Below are 18174 nucleotides of genomic sequence, written 5' to 3' on the forward strand. Positions count from 1 at the left end.
AGAATTTAACAACCAATACAAATTAAAGTATTAAAGCAGTAATTTTAGTAGGTCTAGTTGGGGTCAATACATGTATTGATATTGATATATTGTCCATGGTCCTAAAGAGCATTTAGACGTTTAGCCAGCAGAGTCACTGACCTGATTAGAGTGCTTTTGTTCTCACTGATGCCGACATCGCTCAGCTTCTCTCTCCAGCAAGGGGGTGACAGGCTGATGGAGTTCAGGGTGGAGAGAGCCTCAGTCAGGCCCTGCTGCACTCGAACAGCCTCCTGGTACCGGTGCTGGGACACACAGCCAATCTCCTCACGTCCTGAGATAAACCAGATTAAACTAGTCAATTAAAAAGTACATAACATGGATGTTTGGGTATTATTGGGTTTGGTGGTCTGATTCTATTGGTTTTAGGAATGTCCTGATCATATCCAGTGATTTGAGATCAGGGCAGATCAAGGTATATTTTAATGGATCATCTGATGTCCCTAATGTGTCATTACCGGACAGTACTGTACAACCGGCAGTTCTCAGGAGGTCAATAAAAGATTTTTGTTAAAAATCTGCAGTATAAAACTGTTTTACATTAAAGCATGAAATCATTACGTTACAATATATAAAACTATATACAACTATAACTCAAATGCTCTGTTTTACAGTTGGGAGAACAGTAGGGGTGTCACGATTTCGATATTTTATCGAAAACGATGGAATTATGTCATGATCTTGAGCCTCAAAGTCAAAAAGATGATCGACAATCCCTCCCTCTAAGCTACACAAATGGTGCAGCACACTGTAGCTCAAAGAGCCGCCCTTTCTCCAGAGAATGTGGACATTCTCATCTTCTTAAAGAAAAACTTGAAAATATAAAAAAAAATAGTTTTGTCTAGCCTCAAATATGTTAATAGTTTTGGTACTTTAAGAAGAATCTTTCTCTCAAATAAAGTTAATAATATATCTTTATTAAAGAAAAAAAATGTCATTCTCAGAGACCGAGTCTTATATTTCATGTTTAACTGTTATAGTAGGATAGAGTTCAGTTTGTTAAGGCTTTATTATTTATTTTGTCATGTTGCTGTTTTAATAGTGCACACTGCTGCTAACAAAAAAAGCCACTAGATGGCATTATATATATATCTTAATTAAATTATTTAAATTTGACCATTAGTGCCTAATGTGGTGTATTACAGATCACTTGTATCACTTTGCATCACTTATATCAAGCCCACCTTTTAAAATAAGATATTGTAAATTTAATGAATCAAACCAATGACTGACCATAGACTAATCTAAAACTGGCATAGGCCTCTCTGCTGTAAAAGAAAGAAAATCGAGAATCGAATTGAATCGTGACTATAAAAATCTTTTTATTAATAGTCCATTTCATTGTACCTTTGGGGGTCAGGCGAAGGTCAGCGTTGTCTGGTCTGAGGGAGGTTCTGAATTCAGCTCGGCTGGTGAACATGCGGTATGGCTCTGTGACCCCATGCACCACCAGGTCATCAATTAGGACACCGATATAGCTCTCAGTTCGTGAGAGAGATAGAGGGGGCAGAGAGAGGGCGGTCCTGCCGGCGTTCACACCCGCCCACAGGCCCTGAGAGGAAACACAGCTGAGTAAGAATTTTATAAACATGATATTTAATCAGACAATTGACTGTCCTAAACAGGGATGCCATGGTTCCACTCTGATTTATAAAAATAAAACCAAAATGGTCCGCAATGTTTTCAAAATATAATCAAGAGTCCGTGCTGTGGAGACCAGAGGCGGAGCCAGACTCCCCAAATCATTTGGTAGACCCGCCCCCTTTCCACAATAAAAGCAACATTCCTTTTAAAAGAACATTATGGATTTTATGTTTTAGTACAAATTAATAAAATGATCAGGATGTATCGTCAGATATTAAGGAAACATATTAGGTTTAAGCACTTGCAGTTCCTGATAGCAGAACCTATAGTCAATATTTTCTTATTTTAAGTATGTGACATGTAATGGTACCTCCGAACCTGACCACCGCCATTGACTCGGTCTCATTTAATTTCCCCAGGTTGCCAGGTATAGAACACAATAGCAGTCAAACTGTGTGCTGCAGCTATGGAAGCTAAAAAGCAAAAAAATGCCACCTGAATTTAACTAAACCAAAAGTTCCTCTCTATATTGATTACTAACTCCAGAGTGTGTATTTTCACAGTGATTGGACTGATTAAGCCATTTCACACACATGTTCTCATTTAGTACTGATTGATTAATATTAGCTGACTAAACAACTATTTAGACTGCATTGGCCATTTTACATCACATAGAGAAAAGCATTGAACTTTGTATAAAGTCTATTCATGTGACCAACCGCACAAAAACACCACATGATCAATAATAATGTGATTAACTAGCTCCCTGCCTAAAAGCTCAACTACAACTGCACCACCTAATGCAGATGACTGGCCTGTTTCAGTGTAGTCCCAACTTTTTTACATTACAGCAGAAAAGGTTTAACAACTGATTTATAGGGGAAATAATGTGCCAAAATGTGGCAATATTAACACAGAACTAATGATGAAATTTGACACAGGAAGAAAGAAGATGAGTGATTGGGGGGGAGGGGGGGGGGGGGTTGGGGGGTGGCGCAACACAACAAACTGCAACCAAACAGTAGAGGTAATAAAATAATAAAACTGCATGTTCTAATATTATTTTTAGTATAAATCTTTTTTTATAAATATGATCTGGCCTAAGGCCTCAAGACTCTTATTAGTTTACGGCTAACTGGCAATGCATCTGTATTCCAAACTGGATTAATTGCTGATTTTTGATCATTTAATGTTACTGTACTAGTTAGACAGAGTAAGTTCTGCTGTTTAATATAATATGTGCATAATAAATGCACGTTAGTGTATTAGTGCAGCACTTAAACAGGTTCTGAGTGATATTTAAATTTAAAAAATGTGGCAAAAATATATATATATAATGTTATTCACATATTTTCTATAAATATTGAAAAGGAGGTATTGTTCATTCCTAGTTGTTTTTTCATTATAAAGAAACATCTGAGGGTGTAATGGATCATGTTTACTGTTAATTGGACAACAGTAAATTAATAGTTTGGGTACCTGTGCTGCTGCCTCCTCATAACCTGTGGTCCCATTGATTTGCCCAGCAAGAAAGAGCCCCTGAACGCTTTTCAGCTGCAGCCAGGGAAAGAGCTGTGTTGGGCAGACAAAGTCATACTGCACCCCATAACCTGCCAAAACGGAAAAGAACAGATCAAAGTGGTGAAATCCCACTTGAACAGGGTTTTCCATCATTTGTTTAACATGAACTTTATCGTATTTGAGTAATAAAAGCTAGACAGCTAGAGCAGAGTAAGACCAGGATATATATCAAGTCTGAGCCAAGACCAAAATCTTTAGACTGATTCCAAACGAGCTTAAGACCAAGACATGACCGAGGCCAGGCCTAAGTGTCTTAGTGACCAAATACTACATCACCACAACAATAGCACCCCCTATGGGGAGTACTCAGCCTTCTAAACTTATTTATATTTGACAATATTTGACAGGGCTGCACAATAAATTGTCATCGTAATGAGTGCATGCACAATAGCCACATTACAGAATGTGCAACGTCACATAAGGCAAAACTAAACTCATCAGGATATAAAACCTGTAGTTAACTTTATTTTAGAATACAAAAAGTGCATTATTTAAGGCTGTGTGTTTGGATTATTGTTTTTTAGAAAAATCAGTTGAAAATTAATGTACTTTTTAATACTGCTGTAAATGTATATGTATATATACACACAGTACAGGACAAAAGTTTGGACACACCTTCTATTTTCAATGCGTTTTCTTTATTTTCATGTTTCAGATCAGCAAACAAATTTAAATATTAGTCAGACAACAAAAGTCAATTTTAAATTTAAGGACAAATAAATAAAGTAATTGAGATCTATCAGTCCAGAAAAGATTTTAAAGCCATTTTGATAGTTTTAGGACTCCAGTGAACCACAGTGAGAGCCATTATCCACAAATGGTGAAAAAGTGAAACAGTGGTGAACCTTCCCAAGAGTTGCCAGCCTGCCAAAATTACCCCAAAATCGCAGCAACGATCACAGAAGACCCCACAACAACAGAACTGTCTGCCTTAGTTGACTCTGCTTTCATAACTAATGACAAGAAAAAATGCCATAATCACTGCTGAGCAAAAAGAACATTAAGGCTCATCTCAATTTTGCTCACAGAGGATCCTGCCTTACCTGGTGTGTGGATCTCTGCCTGAGACAGAGCAGGGATCTCTCGGATGAGACGGAGCTGCATCTCTGGGGGCATGGTCATGGATAAACCTTGAGGGTAAATAAGGTCAGAGTTCAAACCCTCCGGCTCCAGCCACACCTGGTGCTGTCGGCCCGGAAAGCGCAGCACCCTCGACTCAATGGAGGGACAGTACCTGAGTGGGACAGGTTAGGGGAGAAATGCAGTGATAAATATTCTACTTCCCTTTAGGACAATAAGGAATCAACAGAGAGATGTCTGGTGTTTGCTACTGTTGGCTTACAAAATCACAAAATCACATTTACAATTCAACATCATCTTAATGAGGCAGCACTTTTAATGAATGGAGTAATGTGTGGGTCTGCATTTATGGAAAATATTTGTCTAACTATTGACTTTCAGTGTTTAATAGTCTCTTAGCTCTAGCACTAAAACAAACAATAAAAAACATGAACACCAATAATGCCTTGTTTGACCAACTACGTATGTGCTGTACGTTTGGGCTGTGCAAAAAAATCATATTCTGATAATATATAATCCCAATATAGCATATTTCTGTAAATGCAGTGAATTCTTTCATAAAATAACCACAAGAAATGTATTTTTCTTATTGCCTATTGAATAAAACTCTACAAATAAAATAATTGCCTCATTTTTTTATTATATCATTTTTTATTATTTTATCATTTTACTGTGCACATTGTTAATTAAACATAAATGATTCAATTTAGAACCATATTTCCCACTTGCACTTTGCAACTACAATGAACAAGTCAGCAGCATGAGTCTTTAATGAGTGTTTCTCAGAAGAAAATCACTGAGTATGTAAAAGCAGGGAGTTTAAGGTGAGGATTGAAACATGCTTACACCTCTTAACCCATTGGGTTTAACATGATGGCTTCCCACCCTTTACAGCTGTAACAGCTTCACATTTTTGGGGTTAGCTTTCCACAAGGTTTAGGTTTAGAGTTTGCTCATGGATTTTTTTTTACCATTATTCCAGACGTGCATTTGTGAGTTTAGTTCTTAAAGCTGTTCGATTAGGTACCCACTGCTTCCAAAGGCTTTCTATTGAATTGAGGTCAGTCAGGTTCTTTTATATCAAACTTGCTACTCCATGGCTTCATGGACCTTGCTTTGTGCACTGGTGTGCAGTCATGTTAAAACAGGAACTGATCCCAAAAAGTTGGGAGCATGAAATTGTCCAAATCTCTTGGTATGCTGAAGCATTAACAACAGTTCTTTTCACTGGAGATAAGGGAACCATAATTTCCCTTAGTAATGTGAGGCTTGGAGGGAGCTGCTCAGTCATGGAAACCCATTCTCAGCTCTACTGTACTTAGGCTAATCTTAAGGCCACATGAAGTTAGGAGATGTATACGATTTACTGAAAGTTGTCGCACTATGCGCCTCAGCATCTACTGACCCCACTCTGTCATACAATGATTTGGATGGGTGAGTGAATACTTTTAGAGATATAGTGTAGCTTGCATATTTGCATATTGCATACTGAGTCTGAGGGGATACCTTGGTCCTTTTGTGTCCTGCTGTACGTGTGAGTTCACGGGTAGACTTTCTCTGACCACTCGGTCTACCCCAGGCGTGGTCACTGTCAGATGACATGGGATTTGCTCCTCAGGCTGTAAAAACAGAACCAAATTAAATGTTTATATGAAAGAGATTAAAATAGGTTCTGCTAATTAGGCTTGGACAAACTGACAGTATGAGTACTCATGGTAATCTAATTTAAGCACACTACACCATAAAAATTAAATTAAAAAAACTGCATGATCCAGAAGTCTCATCTCTTGCACTCTGAACTCCTAAGCTGGGAGGTATATGTTATCTTCACCTTGCAGTGTGTGTGCGTATTGATGAAGCTGAATGGAGTTGGCTGCGGGTCAGGCAGCTGAAGCTGTGTGAGGGAGAAGTTGACCGTCTCTCTGATGATCCTAGGGGGCGTGCCGGTCTTCAGGCGGCCCAGCTTTAACCCCAGCACCTCTTTCAGACTGTGGGATAGCCCAGCACAGGAAGGAGCCTCACCCATCCTGCCTCCGGGAGAAGTGGTACGTCCCATGAAGAGAGAGCCGGAGAGGAACGTGCCGGTGGTGAGAACAACAGAACTGCAGAGAATTTTGTCACCACCATCAGCTGAGAATAAAAACAACAGAACAGGTGTAAATGGCTGTATCTGGTATTTGCTATGCATAGCATGCAGTAAAATCAGCGGGGATTATTTTTTACCCATTCTTACTCCGGTCACTCTGTGCTTTCCTGGCTGTTCTGGATCAGCTGCGGACACAAGCAGACCCTCCACTGATCCCTCGATCACAGTCAATCTCGGCATGTTCAACAACTCTGACTAAGAGAGAAAAACACAAGAGAAAAGGAACATTAAAATATGACCTAGGACACAGCCCTTAGGCATCCCAACCACAGTTGGGAATCACACGGCAACTCACAATAAGATATAATCATAATACATTGCCCAAAATAAAGATGATTTCACAGGATCTAGAGTGTGACCAAAACTGAGGTCGAACCAGTGCAACCAGCCATCAGAGAGGACAAAAGTCAAAGCCAAAGCCCACTGAAATGAACTGCAGTCATGCCAGTAACTTCCGAAGGTTTGGTCAAATTAGCCCCTAAGCTGTTTTACAGGGAGAACATACACTTAACACAATGGTAGGAGCATGTAGGGAAACGAATTTCAAAATAAAAGCCACAAGTCCTTTATTTGATTTTAAAAATAAATTAAAAATGCAAGAATAATAAATAATACAAGGATCATTTAATATCGATAGGTCACTACCTGTAGGTGTCACTCAAAATATATATACTAATACTAATATACTATAATATACACGAAATATTAACTTTTTAAAATAAAAGCCTATTAAAATATGATAATTTGATAATTCTGATCTTTTTACCCTGAATTTAGATTGCTATTAAAGAAATATTCCACTTATTAATGATCGCTCACTACCTATATTGAGAACTCCTGAGTACCTATATTGAGAAGGCCAGAGTACAGGAGTTGGCTATCCATTGGGGCATATGACTGCAATGGAGGATAATCCATAAGACACTGAGCTTTAAGATGTTCATTTTGAAGCCCTTAAAACACTTGTACTTTTAAAGTGAGAATCCATAATTTTTTGTTTTTTTAAACTGAGAGCAGACGCATTTTTAAGAGGAGAAGGGATAAAATATTGTGTGCTGGAACGACCATCCCTGCTAAGCCCAATATATTCATTCTAAAAACTGGGATGTTGGATCGCTTTTGGAGGGAGTTCCTCTGGCCACACCACGTGTCTTTACATACTTACGTCACATGTACAGCCTCTGAAAAAGAATCTGGCTCAGTTTCACTGAACACGAGCGGCTGGTGGCGCAATGGAGACTTCAGAAGGGGAAACTCAGAGCTCAGTAGCTCATTCACTCATAGTAAAAAACAAAGTGTGTAGTTAAAGTGAAGTTTCTGACTGAGCAAGCTCTCGCTCACTCTCAGACTGAACATAACCTGGAACCAGATTCATCCGCTCTGAAAGGAGACCGCATCACACCCGCCCAGTTTAAAAGTTATTCTACTGCATGCTCTGTGCAGTTACCCAGTCTCACCAGAGAGGACCTTAAATCCCAAAACCTACAGACATCATCTTTGATTTAGATTAAATTTTTATTTTTATGTTTAAGAATTGTGCTTCCAACACAGAACTTTATCTTGAACAGATTGTAGTTAATAGTTTTCAATTTTAGTCAATATTGCCTGTTTGTACAGCGATTAAAAAAATAAAATTAATCGATCAAAGTTAACCTGATTTGAATGTAAGGGTAAAATACCTGGATGAATTCTTTGTAGCGGCTGCGGTCAAGCTGCGCTCTAGGGCCCCACACAGCTGGCCCCTTCCGACGGTTGAGGATGCTGAAGTGAACCCCGGCATAGTCGCCAGCCCGTCCCATCAGGCCATCTAGAGCATCCACCTCCTTTACTAGATGCCCTTTCCCAATTCCTCCCATTGATGGGTTGCATGACAATGCCCCTGAAAGAGGAAAACAAAGTACAATATGGGCAATATGACTGATAATATCATCAGAGCTTAAAAACACTGAACCAACTATATATATTTTACAATGCGTAAAAAATCCTGTTTAACTGGATGGTTAAATGTATCCTTCAAAAAAAAAACAGTACTATGCAGAAATAATGAAGAATCTGCCAGTGTTGATGCAGATTGGGTCTGCATATTAAAACACTGCAATAAATACTGTGGATTGTGAAAATATAACCCAGTTCTGTAAGTGTATAATTTCGCACACCATAGGAGAACTTTAATTTTTTTCATGATTATATTGTTTCTCAAAAATTAAGAAATATATTGTGATATAGATTTTGTTCATATTATCCGGCCCTAATAACAACGTAAATACAATACTGGCTGAAGCACAAATACACTGAGAAATTAGCAGAAACTATTGCAGTTCTATACTTTAACATGATCTATTCTTAACTTACCGATTGTTTGGATTTTCTGTGTGATAAGCAGCGTCTCGGCCCCGATCCTGGTTGCAGCAGCGGCTGCCTCTGTGCCGGCATGTCCGCCGCCCACCACGATAACGTCATATCTTTTGTGGGAGCTGTTACTGGAAGACCGAGCAGGGCTAAAGGACGGAAAACGAGGCTGGGCGAGCAGTCTTCGTACTGGTAACATCAAACTGTCATTTAATTGTCCTCATATGCAAAAGTAGAGATGGTGTGCTGAGAAAAACAAAAACTGGTTAAGTCTCATTTTGGTATAGTGGAACAATGAGAATTTAGTATAGAAAAGTGACATACAGTGAACCTCATGCTGTTCCTCCTTCCAAAAACAAACATCTAGTCAAACCAAAAAGTAAAATGAGATCATCCCAAAACCCTAAAACTGTTACATCACAGTTCAAGCTTATTTACAGACTTGGAAAAACACATCTGAGCAATGTTACCCCACCAAATCAAAGACTTACTATTCACACTTCAAAGAACAACTTGAAATACTTGGTAATTTAAACTGTACATATGTTTAAAAAAATAGGAAATGTGCAGAAACTCTTTTCTCACCAGTGTCATCTAGGACTTACAGTTTTACTAGGATTTGGCAACCACATATAATTTCAACATTTAGAACTTTTAAGTAGACAATACTAAAATGTCTGTATTTGTGTTTTAGTCATAGAAATAGAAATCTCTACAATGAATCATGTTCATACCAAAACCCACTCTTAATGAGTGTGTTTATTTCTAAACCCTTTAAGAAAATTCTGTAAAAACACCATTTAACGCTGATTCAAAGCAAGTGCCACAGTGCAGGACTGTGCCTATTAGGCCTGCAGCTAGTGATCACTGTTAGTTGTCTAATCTGTAAATCATTTTTTAGATAAGTGAAAGGCACCCTGTTGTCCAGACTCTTTCTTAACATAATTTTTTACTGCAAATTATGAAAATAATTACCCCTAAAATACTAATATGAAACCTAAGCTTAATATTTTAACACTAATCTATGTAACCACAATGAAAAAAAAACTCAAATGAAATGTATTAATTATGACATTACATTGCAAGTCATTTTTAAATAAAGATAATGTGCAAATATATACCTCATGAAAGTAGAATCTGACCCAATATTAAGTTAATATTAATTAAGCCAAATATTAAGCTTTTTCAATCTCCAGTACTGGAAAAAAACTATTTTATTCTTGAAGCCATTAGAGGCATTGCAGTATTAAAATCAGCCACAATTCCCTTTTTTACCCAGTGAACAAATAAATTCATTTAATTCAAATGCCTTAATATTATTCTTTAAGTTACAGTATTAATATATTTAAAAGGCCTATAGTTACTGCTGTTGAAGCTTTTGTTTTGCACCGAGAGGACCTTTCTGAGCTGTGGATCGATTGCGTAGGCTAATTTTATTTAGTGAATAGTTGCGGTTTGATTTAAACAGAAAGAAAGAGAATAATGCAGGCAGGTTTACCCTTTATAGTGTGCTGAACGTATTGAGTAGTCTACATTTACATTTAGAAACAACATTTTTGATTATGTGGCTAGTCTTTGCAGTCCTAATGCTTACAACAATGGAATGTACAGTAAAATGTAAAAGTTTGGACACAGCTTTACATTCAATGTTTTTCTTTTTACACACATTGTAAATAAATCCTAAAGTCTTTCAGACTGAAGAAGTTAAAAGTGTTAAAATAAACCAAAATGCTTAGCAGTTAGGTGCTCTTATCTGTGGTGCTGTTTACTTATAGTTTCTGTGGCTGGTAACTCGGATGTGCAACAGAGGTAACTCTTGTTCGTCCCTTCCTGGGGAGGTCCTCCAGTTTCATTATAACATTTATGATGGTCTTTGCCTATACACTTAAGGACACTTTCTAAGTTCTTGATGGTTTTCAGATTGAGATGCCTTAATTTCATAAGTATTTTTTCTTTAATTAGTTGAGTAGTTCTTGCCATAATATAAATGAGATACATTACTCAAATAGAGCTATTCACTGTATACCTGTAACTCTACCTCTTCACAACCTTACAACTGACACTCTCAAACACATTAAAATACAAGAAATTAATGTAATTAACTCTTGACAAGTTCAGCACAGCTGTTAACTGAAAGCCATTCCAGGTGATTCTGCCTCATAAAACTGACTGAGAAAATCCAGATTTGCAAAACTGTCATCTAAGCAAGAGAATCTAAAATATGAAACATATTCTGGCTTGTTTAACACTTCTTTTTTTAATAGTAATCTACAATGCAGAACATTTTTAATTAAAACCTACTGAATTAAGGTATATCCAAATTTTTGACTGGAATAAAAGTTACAGAACTCACCAACTCATGCTGCTGACAGTCCTCACGGATGGGATTATAAATAAATGCTGAATGAATTAATGCTGATGTTGAGTTTAGTGTTTTAATCACTTTTAATTTTATTTTAATTTTAAATTGATCCGGAGTGAACTTTGGGCTGAACGGTGGGTCACTCCAGTTTCACTCTGATTTTAGTTTCGCTGGTTAAAATATCTCGTAATAAGCAGAGATTTTCAGGTGGAGTTAAGCAGTTTAATCCTGGTGGAGTATAAACTTTACTGAGGGTGTTAAACTGACTGTTTGGTGTTTTACTGAAAGTCTGTTTAAAAGGTCATCTAACCCAACACTGGCCACACGTGTCTGACGCAGCGTTGTGCGATCAGCTGTTCTGGGGTCAGCTTCTGCCTTTCCCCGCTAAAGTAAACCCCGCCTGACCTGGTAACAACCTGACCTTAGATCAGCTTAATAACCCCACTATAGCTAACTAAACCGCTTTAAACCGCTACTGTAATATTTACCAGCAAATTCAGGCGAGTTCCTCCGCTCCCGCCGGTCCGCTGCTCTGGAAAGTGTTCAGGGTTGTAGCATTTATAGCTGTTATAGCAGTTACAGCAGTTATTTAACGTTATATTTTTCCATATCTTCTTTAGAGAGCTAACTGCGCGCCGCCATGTCTACCGCAGAGTCTCTCCTGAGGAGAACACCCACTTGAGAAATTACGGGTTTGCTGCGTGACCACCAGGGGGCGCTCCAGAAGGAGTCCAAAATAACTGGGTTCATATGGAGAAACTGAGCAAAATAATACTTTAGAAACGTTTGATATTTTTAAACTGAAGAAAATGTACTTATATTCTCAACACAGAACAGCATCAAATGTTTCAGCACCGAACACGTGATTTGAAAAGCGTTTAAACTCCAGCTAAACACCTATTAATTTTCAATATCAGCTCACCAACCAGTAATTAGCCCACAGTAGCTAATTGCTAATTAGCTGGTGCCTTTACTGCCTAAAACCTACTTTATAAAATTAATGGCTTGATTAAAACATGTTTATTCAAAGTCATAAAAGCTACTCTAATAAACGATTTACATGCTACTTAATTTCATATAAATAATATTATGTTTATGTTTGATCAGAAAAAAATATAAAAAATGAGAACCAAATTCTTGAAATACCCAGTTCCATCTAAAACAAAAGTAATCCACTACAAAGTAATGAATAATATCTGCCCTTCCAGTAATTTTATAAAACTAAGATTTTTCTTTGAAATTAACGAATATATTGTTGTGAATGTGATGTTAAAAACAGCTGAACACCTTTTTGTTTAATGCTCCCATACTCAGCTTTTTTGGAAACAGTTCATGGATTGGTTAAACAACAAAACCACAAAAAAAAAAAACGTTTTTTTATATAATATTTTTGGTGTATCATTAGAGGATCCAAAGGTGGACAAAAGGTGATCAATGTTTTGCTTATTTTTAATGGATACATTTTTATCTGTAAGTCTTAATATAAAAAAACAACCACCTTTACGTTTCCTTAGAGAAATTCAACTGTATATCAAGTATGTACTTAATGTATGTATGTATGTAATTAATTCTAAATGTGCTAAAGATTTTTATAAGTTACTTGAAAATGACCCCATGTAATAATAACGAATAATAATAATTAATTGACCTTATTATTTTTATTGACAGTTGTTTATTGTCTGTATATTATATATGTACAGACAATTATATTTATATTAAATTTGTTAATTGATGATTTATTCTGTTAAGATAATTTTAAGTTTTGTTGCTTAGTTGTGAGTTGTGTAAATATGTCAAATCATAGTACAGAACTGTCTCATGGCTTTTTGGCTTCAGTTTTGTCATTTGAAGTTTTCGAATATTTCCTTTTTCGAAAATTAAGGGAATATATAATATAATGGAGGAGCAGTTATTTATTTCTTTTTAAACTCGCGGGCTCCCTCTAGCGGTGTGCAGTATAAGTTACAGTCTGATGTAAGGGGAAACTGCGGTCTCTCCATAAAGCAACTCTGATTTCTACTAGCTAACCACGTGACCGTATCAAATGCAGTATACGCGCACATTAAAAACACGTCTCACAAAATGTTATTTTATATTACATTCATTACAAATTATTATTAATATTAGCGATTTTAAAAAGAAAGTAATATCATTGATTAAATATTATGAATAATTATTAATAAACAAAACAGACTTATCACCCCGCGTATAAAAAATGAATGAAACATTTATAGTGACTGAGAGTCAGTTCAGTTCAATAGGAGGAATCGGTTCTTTCGACTCGTTGGTTTTATGAATTGACTTTGAGAATGAACCGTTTTCGGATCGAGATATCAGGGTCTCGGTGTTCAAAAGCGAATCGCTTTTTAAAGAACCAATACTCCAACCAACACAGAACAGAAACTTCAGTGGGTGCGGCTGAATCTGATCCAACTCCTCCCACGGCGTGTTTCATTAAGTCATCCTGTCGTCCTATACATCCAGTAAAACACTGGAGCTGGATTTATTCATTCGTTTTTTCACTCGATCGAGGTTGCTTCGTTCTGAATTATAAAACAGAACAAGTACGAACATTTTTGATTGATTGATTATTTGTTTTAGCAATGCTTCTTGGCAATAAATCGTGTACTCTATATCTTAAAGCCTGTTAATTTGTCTTTTAAATGGTTTCACATTTGTAAGGAACATGCATTAGTGGGATGAGCAGCAGAGCTGAGAATGAGGGTTGCGCCCATGAAAAATTTGCAAATCTTCTCAGCCAATCATCTTATTCTGCCATTAATTAGTTTATTGTTTGATGATCTTCTTGGAACAAACACTGCGCGGCCTGTCTCTGTTATCCAAAATCATATGGAGATACTGATACCGGGGCTTAACTCCAAAAATGTGTGACTTGGTTTTGCGGAACACCAGCTTTAAGTTGCCCTGTCACACGGGCTCTCAGCAGATAGCAGATTCTTGGAGCAGAGAAGAGACAGATTTGCCATTTGTAAAGAGGTAGATTCCAGCTGAGTGCTCCTATATGATCAGTGGAGCTGAAAAACATAGTGAGTTTATACAGTCCCAGTCAAAAATGACCAGCCTCAGAAATCGCAAGTTAACCGCACCCCAGATAAAAGCACCTTAAATGCTACACATTAACATTTAAGTTACTACATGATTCATTATGTGTTCCTTTATAGTCTGGATGACTTCAGTATTAATTTACCATGTAGAAAAAAATAATGGTAAGGGATGCGCAAAATCGTATCATACGCAATAACATCGTCGACATTGTTAAATATCTTGAATGATATTATATCCTGAAATATCATGCCATATCACCCAACCCTAATTATCACATCAGAGTACTACTTTTATGCTGTTCTTACCAAACAAATCCTATTAAATATATACTAGAGACAGATTATATCTGTCCAGTATCATTCAGTTTACTTTAATCCTGGAGATATTTGGAGTGATTTATTAGTCTCTTGACATTCTGCATCATTGACTTCACAAATCCGATAAAATGTTTGATTTAAATCATATCGTATGCAATAATAAAATATATATATTTTTTGTTCATTTTATTTTTCTAATTTAGTATTTTGTCATATTGCCAAGAGTATTGTTATTGCGAAAATATCATGAAATATTATATTATTTTAGGGCCATATCACCCACTCCAACTGTATATATAAAAGTAATTGTTCCTTGATGAACTGGGTTCTTAAATTTGAAGCTGTGGAACCATTATGGTGCTTTGAGGAATCTCCAGGAAAGCTTAAGAATCATTTTGTTCTAAAATTTTGCTCAAATGTTCAAAACTGAAAAACCCTTTAAAGTTCCTGAAGAAACTATAGGATGAGCAAGTATCTTATCAGATTATATATTTTACCTGTTATATGTGTAAAATCCATCCATTACTTCACATGCATGATATCTATTTTTGATACCTTGCCAAACTAAACTACCATAGATTTATATATTATATGAACAGATAGATAGATAGATAGATAGATAGATAGATAGATAGATAGATAGATAGATAGATAGATAGATAGATAGATAGATAGATAAATTTGATCTCGGAAATATCGGTAAATAAATATAAAAAAATAAATCTCTAATAAAATTATACATAGAAATTACCCTGTAAAACAATATCTTATTACGTTTAAAAGGATATCATCTCGTGCATCTTAAAAAATTAATATCATTGGTACTTTTGTCAGTATGGGCAGTGTGCCAAGTCCTGCTGGAAAATGAAATCTGCATCTCTATAAAAGTTGTCAGCAGAGGGAAGCATGAAGTGCTGTACGATTTTTTGGGAAAACACTGCAATGACTTTGGACTTTATAAAACACAGTGGATCAACACCAGCAGATGACATGTCTCTCCAATCCATCACTGATCATCAGTAAATTTTACATTTCATTTAGAAATCAAGGGACTTAGAGGCTTAGTGTGAAGTTTTCACAATCAGTGATGGACCAAACTGCCAAAATTAAAAATAAATAAATAAATAAAAACGTAAGTAAATCACTCAATAAAAGTAATAAAGTAGTAAAGTGATAAAAACGCTAAAGAATAAATATAATTATTATAAAAATAAATATACAAAAAAATGTATATCCTAATAATTTGTTATTAATGGTTTCTTTATTAACATTTCTTTTGATTTACTTTTATTTATTTACATAACTATTTATTTCTGCATTCATTTATTTCCCAATTTATTTATTTCGTTTTTTTCCTTGTCCTTATATGATAAAGAAGGGGGCGTGTTTTTCACTTACAGGCTTAGCAATCAAGCCCAGAGAGAGAGGAGCTGAAATGTCGGGGTGAAGTTTAGTATTGGATCTGCTCAGAGAAGCAGCTGCTCTCCTCAGAAAAATGGATTACGGTTTGTATTACGATCTAAATGATCTTTATTATATAATCTCCCACGTTACCAAAGTAACCGCCAAATGGGCAAAACATGTACAATCCATATATGGTATCTGACATCGATCAACCAATAGGAATGCTGAGACACCATGACAGCATTGCTGGACAGCCCCTTCATTATCATAAAAAGGACAAGGAAAAACAGAAATAAATAAATTGGGAAATAAATGAATACAGAAATAAATACATTGAGAAATAAATAAATACAGAAATAAAATAACGGGAAAAAATTAATGCAGAAATAAATAGTTATGTAAATAATAAACAAATTTAGAAAAATTAAACAATGTTAATTGAAAAACCCATAAATAACAATTTATTATGATATTTATTTTTATGTATATGTATTTATTTTGATATAATAATTAGAATAATTCTTTACCGTTTTAGTCACCATATTACTTTTATTGAGTGATTTACATACATTTTTATTTATTTATTTATTTTTAATTTTGGCAGTTTTGGTCCTCCATACAGTAGCTAGTAAAAGAAAAGCTTCAGAAATACGAGTTGATCAGAGAGACGTTAGATGTCTCGTCAACCAGTGACTTCATGGCCTCTCCCACCTCGGCTCAGGACCACAGGCGGCGCTGAACCCGGGCTGCAGCAGAGCTGACACTGTCTCATTAGCTAAGAAGGAGCCAACAGCCCAGTTTACTCTGTTTATAGTTCTGTTTACAGAGCTAGTTGACGTTAGCTATCTTATGTAAGTAACTAGAGGTATACATCGTATCTCTGGTTTATTCCCCGAGACCTTAAATATACAATAGGGAATCACAGTTTGACAAGATAGCAAAACTCGACAGAACACCAGTTAAAGCGGACGCCGTTCACGTCAGATTTTATTATATAGAGCAGACTCTGTGGCTTCAACGTGGTGAAACTGCCCAAACACCAAATCACCAAAGTCTGAGGTAAAAGTTTAGTGGCATTAATTTAGCTGAAAAAACGTTATCGATGCCGGGGGGGAGAATAGTGGTTATCCGCACAGCCGCAGGAAGGGGGTGGGGGGAGGGAGCAGTGTCGCAGAGCTGCTGCTGCTGCAGTGCTGTTAGCCAATCAGAGGCGATATGCTTCCATGTATGAATATTCCTGAGCAAGAGCCCAAAACCTGTCTTTCTTCAGAGACCAGTAGTTCAGTGATCTAAAGCAGGGCTTCATAGAAAAAAATAGCACTTTTTTTTTTTTAAATTGCCCCCCAAAAAAATGGCACACATGGCATTCATTCATACCAGAGACCACAACTAGACATTTTAAAATTAATTTAAAAATGAGGAAAAAAAAATATCCAAACCAATGTTGCACTGTGTGAAAAAGTTTCAATTTTACTATCCACAAACAGTCTTGATTACTGCTAAACCTGTAGAATCAAGAAATCAGTTAAATAACACTGGTGAACCTTCCCAAGAGTGGGTGGCTGACTGAAATTAGGTCACAAAAGAACGTAAATGGTATCTATGGGAGAGTTCCAAGGCAAAAAACACAGCTGACCTTAAAGAACACAGAAGCTGGATGGTTTGGGATGATCTGGATCACAGCTGAAAGAAAGGCAGAAACTATTGTTTAGCACCTCCAGGAATTCCATTATAACACTGAGAAAACTATTCCAGGTACCTCATGAAGACACAGATTAAAATACCAAGAGCGTGCAGATCTGTCCTCAAAGATAAATGTGCAACTGAAAATAATCTAAAAGTATAAAACATATTGTGGCTTTGTTTACAAAATAATTCTACTGTATAGCTTTATTGCCTAAATTTACATTGTAAAAAAATCATAACACATTGAATAAAAAAAGGTGTCCAAACTTTTGAATGGTACTTTAGACAACAAAAATGCAAAGTGTAATAAATTGTCCAAACAGAATTAGAATTTAAAACACTACTATAAATACAGCAGATATTACACAGTTTAACAGACAAACAGGGCAGTGTAGCACCGGTACAGTCTGAATGTGCGTGGTGTGGATAAGGTGCAGATAGATGTAACATGCTATGATATATTTAGTTGTACGCAGTGTCAGCTTAGCTGTCTGGTTCGGCTCAATGATTCAATTGGAAAAGTTTGTTTAAAAGAACCGATTCACACAACGTGATTCAAA

The 18174-nt window shown here is 36.3% G+C and overlaps 1 protein-coding gene across 4 annotated transcripts in view; it reads right to left on the reverse strand.

Annotated features, from left to right (window-relative positions):
• Positions 1 to 11803, reverse strand: part of mto1 (mitochondrial tRNA translation optimization 1) — a 15635-nt gene extending 3832 nt beyond the window's left edge. For 2 of the 4 annotated variants that reach the window (XM_007235895.4, XM_049464791.1), the window contains exons 1-10: positions 11630 to 11803; positions 8783 to 9025; positions 8110 to 8309; positions 6508 to 6625; positions 6116 to 6414; positions 5791 to 5903; positions 4248 to 4438; positions 3103 to 3233; positions 1387 to 1591; positions 142 to 313 (exon numbers count right to left, since the gene is read on the reverse strand). In XM_007235895.4, the coding sequence (XP_007235957.3) occupies positions 142 to 313; positions 1387 to 1591; positions 3103 to 3233; positions 4248 to 4438; positions 5791 to 5903; positions 6116 to 6414; positions 6508 to 6625; positions 8110 to 8309; positions 8783 to 8978 (1625 nt within the window). In that variant the 5' untranslated portion in view covers positions 8979 to 9025; positions 11630 to 11803. Of the gene's footprint in view, positions 1 to 141; positions 314 to 1386; positions 1592 to 3102; positions 3234 to 4247; positions 4439 to 5790; positions 5904 to 6115; positions 6415 to 6507; positions 6626 to 8109; positions 8310 to 8782; positions 9042 to 9103; positions 9143 to 11629 lie in introns of all 4 variants that reach the window. The other 2 variants (XM_049464790.1, XM_049464789.1) reach the window with 2 other exon arrangements.
• Between the last annotated feature and the right edge of the window lie 6371 nt (positions 11804 to 18174).

Source organism: Astyanax mexicanus, chromosome 15, assembly GCF_023375975.1.
Source record: "Astyanax mexicanus isolate ESR-SI-001 chromosome 15, AstMex3_surface, whole genome shotgun sequence".
Taxonomy (NCBI): domain Eukaryota; kingdom Metazoa; phylum Chordata; class Actinopteri; order Characiformes; family Acestrorhamphidae; genus Astyanax; species Astyanax mexicanus.